This window comes from Mobula birostris, chromosome 3 (genome assembly GCF_030028105.1).
Source record: "Mobula birostris isolate sMobBir1 chromosome 3, sMobBir1.hap1, whole genome shotgun sequence".
Classification (NCBI taxonomy): Eukaryota; Metazoa; Chordata; class Chondrichthyes; order Myliobatiformes; family Myliobatidae; genus Mobula; species Mobula birostris.
The window spans coordinates 132,600,227-132,617,592 of record NC_092372.1 but is presented as its reverse complement, the minus strand read 5'-3'; the positions used below and the strand labels follow the sequence as shown (position 1 = coordinate 132,617,592).

The window sequence follows — 17,366 nt, the reverse complement described above, 5'->3', positions numbered from 1 at the left end:
AGGGTATGTGTGTGTGTACGTGTGCATGTGCGTGTGTGTGTGTGTGTGTGTGTGTGTGTGTGTGTGTGTGTGTGTTTGTGTTTGTGTAAGGGATCGTCTATCAGACATTTTTGTGTAGTTTGGTGAAGCAGTTGGCAGCTGGCCATTCAGGATACTAAAAGGGTGTGTGTGTACTTGTTCAGGAAATTGTATAGCAGTGTGCTTGTATGTGAATGTGTTTATGTGTTTTAGAGTAAGTGTGAAACTTTGTAATAATAGACTTTTATATGGGAGAGAGTACAACAGGCATTATAAATTCAGTGGCACAGAAGTGGAAGATTATAGAGTGCATACTCTGGCTTTAAATCTGCACTGTTTAATTTCTATCCACTCCTTACATTTTGCTTAATATGGGAATTTGGAAATATCTGAGGGAGAGGCTACAGCCAGGTATATCTGTTGGGATGGTACCTACTGAGGTCAGACAATGGCAAGTCGAGAACCCTGACAACCCCAACTAGCTTTTCACTCTGATTACTACCATCCATAGCCTTCACCCCCAGGGAGAAGCAAAGCATTTTGTCTGAGCTGCCCTCACTTAGGAAGTTGCTTGTGGGAATTCAGAATTCTGACACAAGCTTGAAGAAATGATTGAAATTCACCAGACACACCCAAAAGATGTATATGTGTTGGTAAAAGTGAGATATGTGAAACAGTGTGGCCCAGGGAGCAGAGTGGTACATGTGCAACTAAAGGGAATGCCAGAAACAAGGAGAGATATTGCTGTCTTATGAGATAAGTGAGGCAGCAACTGGGTGAAGGTGTGAGTAATTGGGGAATGAGAATGTGGGAGCAGCAATTGTTGGAGTGGGCAGTGTCAGAGTGGTCAGGCTTTGGCTAAACATGCCTCAGTGAGAACAGGCCCTGGGAAGCAGAGGTGGAGGTTCTACATAAGTTTCTAGTGAGTTTTCTTTTCTGTTACTACCTAGTTAGAGCTCCTGACAATGAGTCTAGAGTTAGTGGTATGTTCGTTGTGTGAGATGTGGGAACTTTGGCAGGACAAGCACAGCAACTTGATGGTTAGCACTGTGTCTGGCTCTGTGGCTCAGAAAGGAAGCGGGGAGAGACAGAAGTGCAGTTGTGGTAGGGGATTCCATAATTAGAGGAGCAGACAGCAGATTCTTTGAACGTGAAAGAGACAGCCAGACGGTATGTTGCCTCCAAGTGCCAGGGTCTTGGATTGTGTCCACAGCATTCTGAAGGGCGATGGTGAACTGCCAGAAGTTGTGATACATATCTGTACCAATGACATAAGGAGGAAAAGGGAGGAGAACCTGGTGAGAATTCAGGGAGTTAGGTAGAAAGCTGAAAAGAAGGACCTTCAGGGTAGTAATCTCTGGATTGCTGCCTGTGCCACACGCCAGTGTGGGTAAGAACAGGATGATTTGGTAGATGAACATGTGGCTGAAGAACTGGTGCAGGAGCAGGGTTTCAGATTTCTGGATTATTGGGATCTCTTCTGAGGAAGGAATGACTTTTACAAAATGGATAGGTTAAACCTGAACCCAAGGGGGGCCAGTATCCTCGTGAACAATTTGCAAGGGTTGTTGGGGAGCATTTAAACTAATTTGGCAGGGGGACAAAAACCAAAATGATAAGGCTGAGGATGGGGCAGTTGGCTTACAAGCAGGGGCTGTGTGTAGTGAGACTGTGAGGAAGAACAGGCAGACGGTCAGGCAAAATTGCAGTCAGTGAAATGAGTGAAAGTGCAACAATGACCTAAAATCAAAAGGGGTGACAAATATAGGACTGAAGGTGTTATTTTTGAATAAACAGTACACAGAATAAGATAGATGATCCTATAGCACAGTTAGAGATTGGCAAGTAGGATTTTGTGGGCATCACTGAGCTGTGGCTGAAAGAAGATTATAGTGGGGAGCTTAACATCCAAGGACACACATATATCAAAAGGATAGGCAGGTAGGCAGATGGGGTGATGTGACTCTAATGGTAAAAAATGAAATCAAATCCTTATAAAGAGGGGACATAGGATCAGAAAATATACATCCCAGTGGATAGAGTTAAGACCCTGCAAGGATAAAAAGCTCCAGATGGGAGTTATATACATTTCTTTGAAAAGCATGGGCTACAAACTACAATGAGCAATAGAAAAATCATATAAAAAGGGTAATGTTGCAATAGTCATGTGGAATTTCAATGTGCATGAAAATCTGATTGGTGCTTTTCCCAAGAGAGGGAATTTATAGAATGCCTACAAGGTGACAGAACAGGGTGTTATGTAATGACCTAGATTTGATTAGGATTAGCTTAAAGTAAAGGAACTCTTTGGAGGCAGTGTTCATAATATGATAAAATTCAGCCTATAATTCGAAAAGGAGAAGCTAAAATCAAACGTGTCAGTATTACAGTGGAGCAAAGGGAATGACAGAGGCATGAGAGGGGAGTTGGCCAAAATTGATTGGAAGAATACCAGCAGAGATGATAGCAGAACAGCAATAACTGGAATTTCTGGGAGCAAGTTGGAAGGCATAGAATAGATACATCCCAAAGATGAAGAAATTTTCTTAAGGGAGGCTGAGGTAACCGATATTGACAAGGGAGGTCAAAGACAACATAAAAGGAAAAGCATATAATATAGCAAAAATTAGTGGGAAGGTAGAAGATTGGGGAGCTATGTTAAACTAACAGAAGGTAACTGAAAAGTCATAAAGAGAAAAAAGATGAAATATGAAGGTAAGCTAGCCAATAACATAAGAGAGGCTTTTTCAGATTCTTTAATGAAGGGTAAACAAGAGATGAGTGGATATTGAACCACTGGAGAGATAGTCATGGGGGATAAAGAAAATACAAATGAACTCAAGATGTATTTTGCATCAATCTTCACAATGGAAGACATTAGCATAATATCAAAAAAACAAGTGTGTCAGGGGGCTGAAGTGAATATTGATGCTATTACTAAGGAGAAGGTGGTTGGGAAGATGTAAAATCTGAAGGTAGATAAGCCAGTTAGACCAGATGGGCTACACCCTAAATTTCTGAATGAGATAGCTGAATGACATTATGGAAGGATTAGTAATGATCTTTCCAAGAATCACTAGATTCTGGAATGTTTCCTGAGTACAGGAAAATCACAAATGTCACTCTGTTCTTTTAAGAAGGGAGGAAGGCGAAAAAAAGAAAATTAAAGGCCAATTAGCTTTACTTCAGTGGTTGGGAAGATGTTGGAGTCCATTATTAAGGATGAGGTTTTGAGGTACTTGGAGGCATATGATAAAATAGGTAAAAGTCAGCATGATTTCCTTAAGAGGAAACCTTGCCTGACAAATCTGTTGGAAATCTTTGAGGATATATCAGGCAGGATAGACAAAGCAGTCAGTGGATGTTGTGGGGTTTTTTTTGATTTTCAGAAGGCTGCTTAACAAGATGAGAGCTGTAGGTATTACAGCAAAGATAACATGATTGACTGACTAGCAGGAAGCAAAGAGTAGGAACAAAGGGAGCTTTTTCTGGTTGATTACCAGTGTCTAGTGGTATTCCGTAGGGGTCGGTTTTGAGATTACTTCTTTCCATGTTATACTGTATGTCAATGATTTGGATGAAGGAATTGGTGACCTTGTCCCCATGTTTGTGGACAATATGTACATAGGTGGAGGGGCATGTAGTTTTGAGGAAGCAGGGTATCTGCAGAAGGACTTAGATTGGGAGAATGGGCAAAGAATTGGCAGATGGAATACAGTGTGGGGAAGACATAGTTTTCCTATGTCTTTTGGACATATGGTCTAATCCAGACTTCCAGAAAATTCTGAAGAAAGGCCTGAGCTGAGCCCACCAGGAATTTTTTCTTTGGGGATCGCTGTGGAATTGACCTACTCCAAGATATTATCATGGGCCAGGGAGATAGATCAGAGAAAGGAAAAGAGAAATCATGAAGTGGCTATAGTGGGCATTACATATGTTACAGAGGACTTGCTTTGTGCCAGAAATCAAGGTACCTAGGAAGGAACTTTTGGAAACAAGGTAAAAGGGCAAAGGAAATAATTTGTTACAGCTGTGGCCTCTCAGGCCATGGTTAGAGGCAGTGTCCTAAAAAGAGAGGGAGGCATGGGAGGCAGCCACTTAAATGGGAAGAAATGATAGCAGTGTTCTGTTTGTCTGAATTGAACTGCTGAACAGATCATAGAGCTGATGAGGACGGCATCCAAGTCAGACAAATGACTGGCAGAAGCATCCATTGCCAGTAATGACCACGCATGGATTTATACAAGATATTTACTAGGGGTCTGGCAATGTGGTATGTTCGTGGATATCAATGTGGTCATCAGTGTCAATAATTGATCCACCCTTGCCCATAACTAAAAAGCTGATTTACATTACCTGTGCAGGAGCTGAAACAATGAGGGCAGTGAGAAGCGAGCATTGGGGTCTTGATATTGAGGGAATCCAGCTTTCTGTAGATTTTGGGGTGAGCCCAAACAATGAGAGAACTGTCCTGGGGGTAGACACACTAAGTAAGGCAAGTTCTATCACTGATTCAGGGAAGGGAGAAATGACATGGACAGCATTGTGACAGTGAACATGTGTGATAGCCCATAGAGAGACAACAGTCCCAAGCAGGGACAGGACATGGGATGACGTGTGTGGATCATGTCAGGAAGACCCAAGGATAGGGAGAAAAACATAGTCAAGAAGTATTAAAAATAGTCTCCCTGCCTGCAGATGCAGCAGCAATTAAGAGAAAGGCTTACCAGAAAGGGGAGAGAAAGGTGCAGAAATGGAATGAGAGTGCTGATCACAGGGGCAAAGAGAGCAACAGAGAAACATGAGATGACAGAAATTGGAAGTATCCAGAAAGAAACTTCCAGAGACCATTTAGTAAGATTATATGGAGACATGAAGGGCCATTGTAATTAGATTAAAGTGCAGAGGGACCAAGCTAAGTAGTAGCAACATAACTGATCAGAGAAAACCTGTGGGAGGAAAGATAATCCGCCCACCAGGGTAACCAAGTCATGGTAAGGGAGCTGCCTGAAAAGGTAGGGTTCACTCCCAGGTGGATAGGACCACAGGAGGTGTTTCCAACAAGTGACACCTGTGTCTGTGTGCAGACCCGGTGAGCTAGCAAATGAAAACACTGGACTCAGGTTAAACAACATGACTCACCTTCCTGCCACCCTAGCAGACAGAAGAAGGGATCAAGTCTACCCAGTACAATGTCATTACAGAGAACCTAAGTGATAAACACCAGCCTGCTGCTTCACATCTGACTGCTCCTGATGGACACAAACTTGCAGATGAAAAGGAATGGGAATGTGAATGCAGAAAACATAGAGAGCATGTGTCAACCAGCCATAAATAAAGCATTAAAGTGTAATGTTAACTGTACTTTGAAATGAAGATTGGTTCTGGAAGGCAGATGATTAGTTATATAGATCGGAATAGAAAGATGTTGGGAAAATAGATGGGAAGGGATCCAATTTATGGCAAATATCAAGTTCCACAACTTCAATAGCAAGGCAGAATGAGAAGGAGAAGAAATTGCACACAGTGTTTAAAGGGGGCCACCACAGCCTGAATGGGGAGATAACACAAATGGGCTGGGCCCTTTCAGTGGTTGGGCCAGCGGTCAAAAGGACAACCTAGGAGTGGTTGTCACTGGGGTGAGGTCCCTGCAGCCATTTAAATAAAGACCACCCAAATCCTCCTGTACATCCATCAAAGTGACTGAGAGACTTGTAAATGATTCAGACAATCTTCTGTCATAGCATGGAGTGTGAACAGTTGTTTATGAACCTTTCCTGGTGCTCCCTGGAGTCACTACTGGCAGCCATTGCTGATTGTCTCAGTTATCAGAGATTGAAGGAGCAGAGGAAAGGATGTGATTAAAGTGCAGTGGGCCAGTGGGGAAGGAGCCAAAAGTACATGAATGACAAAACTGCATTTTAAAGACAATGAGAGGACAAAAGTATCCAAGAAGAGGATTTGATTAAATTTCAGGTACGTTTTATTACCATCTTTGCTTCACCTTGTAGATAGCAGTTAGGGATGATAGTGGTGATGAACATAGGGACATGATAGGTTAATAATTAGGGAAGGGGTCCTACTTAATTAGATCCTCCTTAACATTTGGTCTTACTGGGACAGATTTCCATCCAGGGGCCAAGAGGAGGGTATGTTAGGGAGTATTCTGGAGTTATGAGAATATAGCAGATATTAATTCAAATAAGAACCAGTCTTCAGTTCTTAATATAAATTATAAATTACAAACAGTAAATTGAAATTGAAATTAAAAGCATACCTTTGCAAGTAAACAATGCTGTCTGTCTGTAGAGCACAGTCAGAGTTCGAGAATGTTTTCATTCTGCATTGCCCTGCCTAGACATTGTACAGATTTATCACATTTTATTTCATTGAATATTCCTATGTCCGCTATTTTAATCTACATTTAAGTAATGTCAATCAGTAATCTAACATTTCAATGTCTATCAGAACCGCAAGTTCATTTTCAACTTCAGCTTTGGTTAATAATATTTCGTGCATTGTGCGTTCCATGAATAGTACTTTAAAATTGTAAATTCAATCTGTCATTATTCTCTCCACTCACACATTTTGTCCAATTGTAATTTTAAGGTTGCTGCCTCCAATTCCACTTTCTGTCCTAATTTGACAGATTTGCATTGACTTTTTAAATTCAAATCACTGACATAAAATGTAAATAAAAGTGATCCCACAAATTATCGATGTGAAAACCCATTTAATACCTCCTCTCATCCTGACATAATTCCTCCAACAAGTACTTACTGTTTTCTAATCCCTAGTCAGTTTCTTTATCTATCTCAGTACCAAGCTGAAATGTGCAGCTTAACGTATTACTGATAGGTTTGTAGGTGCATCTTTGTCAAATGCTTTTAGAAGTCCATACTTATCACATCAAGGCCAAGTTATTAAAAGGGTGATTCTTCAAATGCATCCATGAGAACTGTTTATTATAGCTCTATTGTCACAAAACAGGAGACATTTCTGACTTGATAAAGAAGGCTCCTGTTATCCTGGAGTCCTGTTGATCTTCTGCAAGTGCACAGAGGTAAAACTACAGCAGTTTACTTGCAAAGTATCTGTGCCTATTACTATTTTGAATAATCAATATGGAATACATTCCAAAAAAAAAGAGGAAATAATTGGTGGGAGTCGGTAGTAGACAGCCCAGCGTGTTGAAAGAAAACACTAATGATCAGACATCATTTGGACTTGTACTGCATTGAGGATGCCATGAGTTGTGCAATTATTTTAGCTTTTGTAGCTGGAGTTATTTTTATCTTAGCATTGAACAAAAAGCTAATCAGACTATTTATGTTGCCCCATTTGAGGCAGGGTTCAAAGGAGGCAAACCATTTTGGATTGAAATATGTGAATTCACATCCCCTGAAAGAGAAATTTCCAGTTTTAGTATTTACTTGCTCTGATTTTTTATGCAAAATTTTGATTAATGTGTTTTAATTTCATAGGATTTAATAACCATAAAGTCACATCTACCTATGGAGTAATGGTTTTTAAAGCACCGGAGTACAAATTAAGTCTAAAACTAGAGTACAAATCCTGCCAACAAGAAATTTAACAGAAGATTTAATTGGAAATGAAATATTAATTTATCAATTTATTAGCAATTAATAATAAACTTCATATGATATTTTCAGAAGATAACTATTGAAAAGCTAGTATTGTCAAATGTCATTGGTCTAGTAGTAGAATGTTTAAGTATTATGTGTTAATAACCACATGCAATTTAATTATTAGTTTGTATTTCATCACCACTTTTTCAGTCATATTTTAGTGAATTTTCTATCTGGTTTAGTTTAGACAGATTTAATATTGGTTCATTGGTACTGACAAAGATAAACTCAGAACTAAAATGGAAGTATACAGCATCAATATTTCTGGAGTATATGTGAAACAAAAATGACTCATTTGAAAATGTCTCCCTTTCCTACCAAATACTAACAATTTCAGTCTCCAGCAAAGTACATTTTGAATGTAATCAGTTTGGATATCCTTTATGCACACATATAATACTTTGTACACTTTTAACATTAATAAATGTTTGTAGAATTGGCCCCCTATATACTAACATTAAAAATTAGTAATGAAATTCATTCCAATATTAATACAGACGTAGCTACATAAATATAATTTTAAGTGCATTCAGTGTACTTAAACAAGGTTAGAACAGGAAATAAATCTGCATATGTTGTCACTGTAATATTTTCTGAAATGAACAATAAATGTTAAGTACTATTGCAGCTTAATCGGAAGCACAGTTGGAGAGAAAGATGGAGTCTCTATTATGTTATAATGAATCTTTCAAAAAAAGTAGCAAATCAAAAGTAGCAAATTCGGCAAGGTTCAGAAATATTTTAGTATTTACTGTTTTCTTTCTTATTTTGAAAACAATGTGTTTTTAAAATATTGCCAGGCGTGCTTTAGGTTATAACATTGTGACCATTATACTTTTTTTACTTATGCCCTTTCTAAAATAAATGTAATTCTATCTAAAACATGTAAATGAACCAAAATATAATTAAAACACAGTCACCTTCAACACACAATAGCTGCAAGCTATTCATAGGAAATGATAATAAAATTGTATAATACTTACAATGTAGTGATACTGGTAAGATAATTTTGTCCAGTGCACAAGATATTCAGTTATTATTTCTACACATATTTAACTGTAGTGCTGTTTGAAAACCGCAGAGTGACGCTGTCAAGCAGGGGTAGAGAGTTCTATTCATGACTATGCAGAAAGCTGTCAGACTTAAACGATTTCAACTTCACGCTATGTTGACTGCTGCTCTTTAAAACAAGCGCAAGTATTGAATTGGTGGTTATGCTTAAAAAGAGGGAAATACTATGAACTTTAGTTTACTTTGTAGTTTAGGAACAAACAAATGAACAGGATTTTCAAGTTTTCTACCTATCTGAATAAACATAGCCCCTAGAATAATAATTCGAATTTTAAATATCGAGCTATTCATTCACCACAAAAGGCCAGTGAATGATCTGAACGCACGTGTTGCTCTAACTTTTTGCATGTTATTTCACTATAAATCGCGGTGGTTCTTTGTATGTTCCTGGTGCCCTAATAAAGCCTTAATAGCACTAAAGTTTTCTCTGGAGCACTTTATAGTCTGCTGGTACTGATTGCAGAAATCACTGAAAATGGTTTGAAACCATTTACGTTTCAACTAAATTAGATCATTATAAATAATTAGAGCAGATCGGTTTAATGCATTTGCTGCAAGGAGACAGAAAATTACATTATATTGCTTTCAAATACCCACTTTAATTTTAGGGAGGTGTTTTCTGATGACGCTAATGTCCACTAAGAAACATTGCAATGAAAATTTATTCTTGCAAACCTTTAATCAAAAAATATGATTTTACACAGCTTGAAAAAGCTCAAAAATCTGACCATGCCTGGGGAGAGAAGTAAATGTTTTGGAGTGCCATATTTTAATGGGAAGCACAAAGTAATCTAAAGTTTATTTTATTACTTTAGGCACGGTGGGGGTGGTGGGGAATAATTTATGTTGGTCTTTACGATGAGATGGCCTACAGAGAGGAGGTGGAAGAGCTCGAGGCCTGGCAGCAGTCAAATAACCTCTTCCTTAATGTCATTAAGACAAAGGAGATGTTATCGACTTCAGAAGGACACATAGCATTCACACCCTCCTTTACAGTGATGGCACAGGCGCAGAAACTGCGAGCAGTTTCAAACTCCTGAGAATGCGCATCACACACAATCTCCCAGAACACATCCTACGCAGTCAGGCAAGCTCACCAATGCCTCTGCTTTCAGAGGAAGCTGAAGAGAGCTGGACTTTGCACATCCATACTCACGTCATTCTACAGATGCGCAGTAGAGAGCATGCTGAGAAGTTGCGTTACTGATTGGTACGGAAACTGCACTGCGGAAAACAGGAAGGCTCTACAATGGACAGTCAATACTACGCAGCGATTCACTGGCACTAGCCTAGTCACCATCAAGGACCTACATACAGAAAGGCGCCTGAAAAGGGCCTGTAACACCTTGAAGAACCCCGCCCACCCTGCTCGTGGACTTTTTGCCCCACTCCCACAGCTAGGAAGCTACGTATGTAGCATCCACGCCAGGACCACCAGACTCAAAAACAGTTACTTTTCCTGAGCAGTAAAGTTGATCAGCACTCCACCGACTAACAGCACCAGTACTTTATTATTTTCCTTCAGTCATCTTATGTACAACCTATCGTCACTTATGGACATGAAATCAATCTATATATACATATATATATATATAACCTGCCCTATGTGGTTACCCTTATTATGTGTTTTATTATTTTTTGTTATTGTGTTCTTTATCTTGTGTGTTATTTTACGCTGCATCGGATCCGGAGCAACAATTATTTCTTTCTCTTTACATTTGTGTACGGGAAGTGGCTTTAAACAACGTTGAATCTTGGTGATTTGTTTAATCTTGGTGATTAAGTCGAAATATTTTTGCATTAGTAATAAAACTTGGTGATTCCCATAATGTTTCAGATAGCAAACTCTTTGGATTAAACCAATTCGCGCGTTGGAAAGTTTGGTCTTGATTTTGAAAATAAAAAAAGACGAACCCTCTTCCAAAAGTACGAGTGCTGCTTTGTTTTCTTTACACGTTGTTCTCATTCCACAATGCTGACTGTTCGGTGAACGGGGAAAGGGTCAGTATCACCTGCATACGCACATTACCATCTCACTGCTGTGGATTAGAACCTTTAGTGCAGAAGTCCGCAGGATTTACGAAACATGAGACGATCCCTTCTCGCAATTTACGCACGCTCATATCACCCCTCTCTCCGCTTTAATAACCACTGGAAATTCTTTTTCAACCGTCTTAATAGAGATGGGGCTGAATCAAAATCGTTAAACTTACTGCTAATCAGGACTTAACAAAACGAAATGAAAATAAAGCGATCTCTTTTTAGCCTGTGGTTGACATTATACCAATTCTCCTTGAGCCGGAAAAAGCCCATCACTAGCAGCACTGATGACTGCCTCAGATCCAGAACGATAGCACGCCATCCTGTACAATGGATAGGCTTTCACTCACAATATTCCAAACCTCGCTCAATAGAAACAACATTGGGGTTTTCCTAAATTGTTCATTTTAATGCGGAGAAAATATTCTGTCAGGTTATTGCATAAAACAATTCGTTTAAAAATAATTCAGTTTGTGAAAACAAGAACTTTAGACTTAAGTTGTGCGTTTACTTTTAAAAAACAAGTATACGGGCTTTAAATTTATATTTATGCTGTTGTTTAAAGTAACTTTTCGTAATAGGACAATCTCAAAGTGCTTGCTTTGGGTCCCCTCGCGAACAGAAGGAACAGTCAATTGCCCACAAGTTGGGAGTTTGTTGATGGACAACAGGTTGACCCAAAGGGCAACAGTGATCTCAGCTCTGCCTTGATCTGTGAGCTGTGATCTGCAACCTTTGGTCTCAAATCAGATAAGCAACCGTTTACTTTCTAGTGCCTCTGCGCCATTCTCTATTATACACCGCGTATCGCAATATAATTAGCTTTAAATTCGATTGAAAATGTATTGTGAAGCAAAATATAGCTTTCACAACGTACCCCACTCAAATAGTTCAAATGAAGTAAATAACAGGAACATTATTTAAAATATGATACTTAAATTATGATATACTCAAAATTTATAAAAATGTGACCGACATTATATACTCCGACAAAAATTGAAACAACGGGAAAGGTAGAGCAATAATTGCAGCCACCATAAAGATTGCCATACAGCGATAATTGTTTAGAACACGACCTGCCAATTGACTGCTTCACAGTAGGGCTCCGAAATGGAAACAAAAGACAAAATGGTGAAATATATATTTATTGTTATCGTTGCTCTTACCGCAATTAACCGCATGCATAAATACAGACGGGTGAAAACGTTGATTTTACAAACATAATGTATTTGAATACTGACTTACACGGTTGGCCTGGACAGTGCAACTTTACGATCACAGAATTAGAAACACAGGTGTAATTAGGAACGAAATTTAGATACACCCCCATCGAATATATAACTTGTATTTGAGAGTTTTCTGTAAATTTCCTTAATTTGTCGTGACAGGATACAATGGCTATAACTGTGCCTCCAAAGACCAAATGCCATTGCTACTAGTTAATTGATAATTACTAAGACAGCAGCTTTATCTAAACAGCACAATAAGTATTGTAATGCCTGGGAAAAGCTCTTTGAAACTTTTACAACCGGAGTTAACGATATTCAGATAACGTCCCTGATCTGTTTCAGCGAAATCCCATGCCTTTGAACGCTTCCACATACATAAATAAAAATTAACAGGAACCCTTTGATATCAATGGGCGTGATGCAGCCTGGTCACTTGAGATTGCTCCTAAATCCTTTAACATACAAATGCCTCCTGTTAATACACACAATGCCTAGAGCAATTTAAAAGTAAAAGATGGTTTGTAAAGCAAACCTAACTGTTAGCGGGAAAATGCGTAGCTTTAAGTGGAATATCAAAGTAATTTGGAACAGTTGTTCTGCTAATTCTTTTTTTAATTATTTATTTCGACGATGCAATATTTATCGTGGGGTCAAACTAAGCCTGTAACTTTAGAATTTACATAAACAAGGGGAAATCATTTTTTTTAAATGGCAGGACCTCTCTCATAGCTAGTTAGAAATATTACCTTCTACCACCTTGTCTGTATTATCAAAGTTAGATATTGTAAAGCAATATTTTATATGCATTCAACTGCAGCAATGCACGATTACCTTAAAGGGAAGGCTATGTATATCACTAGAGATAATGTGGTCCAAGACGTACGAGTAGGTGTTTGGAAACGCTGGCTTGTGTTATGCCCAAAAAAAACATGAAGGATCTTTCGTAAAATTGTATCTCAAACAGCGTCTGATCGTTGATGGTTGCTACTCATATATTACTTTATTTCGGTATGCACAGTTCAGATACAATTAATTCCATGTCTGCATCGACGTACAAAGAAAATGTATTAAATACAGCCTAGGAACATGCTGTCCCCCGAAAGGAGAAAAATGAGCACTTCAAAAGTGCACAGAACACGACAGAATTCAGAAAATCATAGTAATCTTGCTTTTTTCGTACGGTTTATAATGCTGGGCTATTTTAATAAGTGCGCCTATACGTATTTTTACAAGTCTGTTTTCATAAAGAGTTTGATCAGAGATAATAGACTAAGTCTCCAGTTTATATGAAAGTTTAAATATTTTAAAATAAATCAAATACACGCAGACAACAGATCAGATCTAGTCCAGGATTTATTCTATATTTTGGGGTTTGCTGCATACCCACTTGTTAGGAAATAAATGCGAAATTTGCTTTAAACTATCTGACTGCCGGTATATGCAAATAAGTAGATACATGCTCCATTAAATAAAATTTTAAAAAAGCCATTCAACATTTACCATACATCGTCTGCTTCATTCTTTAAGGTGTTATTTTTTCATAATCCAACAGAAAAAGAAAAAAAAATCTTCTCAAAGTGCGTCCTGGATACACCTTAAGATATATTAATTCAGAAAATTGCAATGTATCCTCCAGCAACATCTCACAACTATTTTCTTGACAACCAAAAAAAAAACCCTTAGATTTACCCTTATATATGTTCAAATATTTTTTTCGGAAGAATTTACACGAAAATACTGTACAAAATCGTCTCCTGGACAAATAACACCTCGCACCGAGATACTGGTGGAGCGATTATTTCATAATTAACTATTCTTAATCATGTTCCCAGTTATACAAAGCTTTGCAGATATTTTACAAAGTTGTTGTTATTCCTTTCATTTTCACTACACAGCGCGTCGATCGTGATTGAAATCAGTCTGCCACATTATTTGACAACGAAAATAATAAGTATCTTAATGTATATGTTCAAATACTTGTCGAAGGATTTACAGGAGAAAAAATACTATACATACAAATCAATTTCCGGAAAAGCAGAGTTTCCAGTCGTGGCTACAAGTATTGGAGCTTCTTTGGGTAGTTCGGGACAAAAATATATGCATGGGTATCTTAATGTTGTGCGTTTGATACTTGAAATATGTTGACAATTTGGAGAAATATTTCCACCCACAGGAACTAAGATTCACGGTTAACATAGAATTTGGGGGGAGGGGGGGGAAGCGAGAGATTATCGAGGTGATAAATATGTACAGTCGTCTTTAAGAGCTCAAACATTGTGCAACCCAACCGATCAAAGAAAATATTGGATTTCGGGGGGGGGGGGGAACTTTAAAAAATGTTTTCAGCTGATGAAAAAAAAGTCCTTCAGGCTATTGCAACGGGTTGAATTGGACTAGCAGTACATATCAGGTAAGTAGCAAACACATAAGGTGTTTCTACCTGGGCGAATAAATCACATAATGTTGGGCCTGGGACCTGGTGAGATTTAAACAAGTTTCTCTTTTTTTTTTGTCCTGAACTATCCGGTCTACGTTAGCAAAGCAGGTTTTGGTGAATTCTTGATTATTTCTTTAAGCTCCCTCTTTGTTCTACTTACACGTGAATTTCTTTTTAAGTTTTATGCATACTTTTGTTTGGTGGCCGGTTCTTCCAAGTGCTCTCACTCAAGACCATTGTTGTGACCGTTGAGAGCGGCTGCCGAGCCGCCCTGTGCTGCCGCCTGCAACAGCTCCGGGGAGTGACAGCGCGGGGTGCCGGGGACACTGTGCTCACTGTCGGTGTCGCTGTCTTTCTTGCTGCCACTGCCCCCGCCGGCCGAACCGGTCGCCGCGCCGCCCCCAACCCCGGTGGCCTGGTGTGTCTTGACGTGTTTGCTCAGGTGGTCGCTCCTCATGAACCGCTTGTTGCAGACGGGGCAGGCGAACCTCTTCTCGCCAGTGTGGGTGCGGAGGTGGCGCTGCAGCTCGTCCGAGCGGGTGAAGCGCTTGCCGCAGAAGAGCCAGTTGCAAACGAATGGTCTCTCGCCCGTGTGCCAGCGCAGGTGGGCTTTCAGGTGCGAGGTCTTGCCGTAGACCTTGCCGCAGCCCGGGATGTGGCAGCTGTGCAGGCCTTTCCTTCGCAGACTGGCCCCGGCCGGTCCTAGGCGCTCAGCCTCCTGACAGTTGGGACAGTCGCAGGTGGCCCGTCCCGAGTAGCGTCTGGCCGAGGAGCGCGGAGATCCACCGAGGGTGGCCGGACTGCCCAGCATGGAGTTGGCGGCCAGTGGCGAAGGGGCCGAGTCCTGGTAAGAGGGTGGTAAAACGGGCTTGAAGCCATCCTGGGTGATCAGGTGTTGGCTGCTGCTCAGGAGATGGGAAGATGCTCCGTTGATGCCGGCTGTACTGAAGGCCGAATGACTGAGACCAGAATAGTCCGAGTTGTAGCCGCCCAGAGGGGAATGGAGCGAAGACTGAAGCCCGCTGGAGTGTAAGGAGGATTGTAAGGCCCCGTTGGGGTTCTGAACGTCAATCCAACCCGCTGTTCCCGGGTGCACATCCCACCAAGTCGATGCTCCGCTCCCCACATCCCCAGCTATCCCGGGATGGGACGGTTTGAACCAGGATTCGTACGGATGTGCCATCCCAACCCTGGGGTAGATGCCTTGTAAACTGTTCTGGAGACTGTCCACTGTGGTATGAACTTTGGAGATGAAAACCGGTTGGGCAGCTTCCTGAGAACTGCTGGAGACGGGAGACTGAAAGACGGAGTACTCGTTCCCGAAGGGCGATGTGGACGAGGTGTTGGAGGTGAGCGAGAAGGCACTGCTCCCCGACGAGCAGTTGACACTGAATGAATCTGACAGTCCTGCCCCGTTCCTGGAGCCCGACACCCCAAAGCCGGAAAGGCTGGAGCTGTTGTTGCAACTGGAAGCTGTTCTTTTCCAGGGATGGAATCCTTTTCCAAAGGACGCGTTGTCGGACAGAGAGGGAGACGGGCTCGGGCTGCCGATTTTATTACATGTAGCAGCCAACATTGCCAGAGGAGTTGATCCTAGCCTCGGTTCTTCCTGCAAAAAGTACAAACACCAAAAAAAAAATGCGCACAATTGCAATAAGACCTGTTGGATACTAGCACATTAACACGGCGCTCTACAACCAGCTTGTACTGGCACGTTTAAAGTAGCATAGTTAATTTAAATATTTTAAATCTTTTCAGCAAGCAGCGAAACTGGTACAAAAGGTGCTGCGAACACTTGTAGATTTTACATAATTTTACCCGATCTTTTAAAACTACGTGCTAAGTTCAGTGATAAAGAGATCGAATTGGGCCTTACCCAACTCTCGAAACTATACTAAAAAGAGCAGAGCTAACATACCTGTAGAACCTGAAGGATCGTGATTTAAAATTTTCACAGGTAACTGCTGAAAATATTTTTAAGGCCTCCCTCTGCCTTTCGGTGGTTTCGCGCTTAGAGGAAGTGTGCGCAAATGCCCTCAGAGCAATGCTAAACTAAAATGTGACTCGGCCCCTCTTTTACCTCTTGCTTTAAAAAAAACTCAACAGAAGACTGATAGCCCTGCCTTGACTGGGACTTTTTTTTAAACACCTCGATCCCTACAATAAAGAGCTAATTAAACCAGCAAGAAAATCCTTAGACTCACCCCCAGAAGTGAAGTTGCCATCACAAACAACTGCCCTCCTCAGAGGATCTCTTTTTTATTATTTATAAATCAGAGCACTTTTTTTAGAGGTGTGCAATACAATGATCAGTTCCGCCCATTCAACCACAATTGTAGCGCCTCTCGCCTTTGAAGTACCGCTAAGCCGCCTCCAGCCAATCAGCGTCGCCATTATCGTGACACAAGGCATTATGACGTCACCCAACGCACTCTTCCACTCAGCTTTGCTCGAAAAAGATTACACGGGAGCCTGGACTCTTAGCTAAATGTGTTATTTTATTCAAATAGCCTTTTTCTGTTTGCTGTTCAAATATTACTTTGTTTTATATTGCAGTCGCCAGCACCTAAAGCTTGAGATGCACGCATTCTTTATTCTTTTACATCAATTCTTAAACTAATTCTATATCTAATTTTTACCCATACTCATCGCGGTGTATAGTTTGGTACTATAATTGTGTCTGCGTGCAAATTGAATGTAAAACGGTGTGTTTGTTTTTCAATGACCGAGTTATATTCTGTATCTTAAATAAATGTGGCTTGGATCAATTATCCTCTGATAAAGCACTCGTTTCTGTCCACTCCCCCCCCCCCCCCCATAGGCTCAATTGGATATGTTATATTTTGAATCCTTTGATACTTCCGCATTCAATTCAAAAACAAGTTCAGGTGCAGCAGCAACATACTTTCAGAATCAAACGTC

The 17,366-nt window shown here is 40.3% G+C and overlaps 1 protein-coding gene across 1 annotated transcript; it reads right to left on the bottom strand.

Moving 5' to 3' along the window:
- Positions 1 to 14,667: 14,667 nt before the first annotated feature.
- LOC140195695 (transcription factor Sp8-like) lies at positions 14,668 to 16,669 on the bottom strand. Its single transcript, XM_072254408.1, has 2 exons — positions 16,649 to 16,669; positions 14,668 to 16,053 (listed from the first exon to the last, which is right to left on the bottom strand). Exons 1-2 carry the CDS (start codon positions 16,667 to 16,669, stop codon positions 14,668 to 14,670), a joined length of 1,407 nt encoding a protein of 468 aa, XP_072110509.1.
- Positions 16,670 to 17,366: the final 697 nt, after the last annotated feature.

Bases quoted from the DNA above. Each gene is read 5' to 3' on its own strand.
- LOC140195695 (XM_072254408.1), bottom strand. From the start codon at position 16,669: ATGGCAACTTCACTTCTGGGG. The intron at 16,054-16,648 runs GTGAGTCTAAGG...TACTTTTTGCAG, and splicing joins TGGCAACTTCACTTCTGGGG to GAAGAACCGAGGCTAGGATC.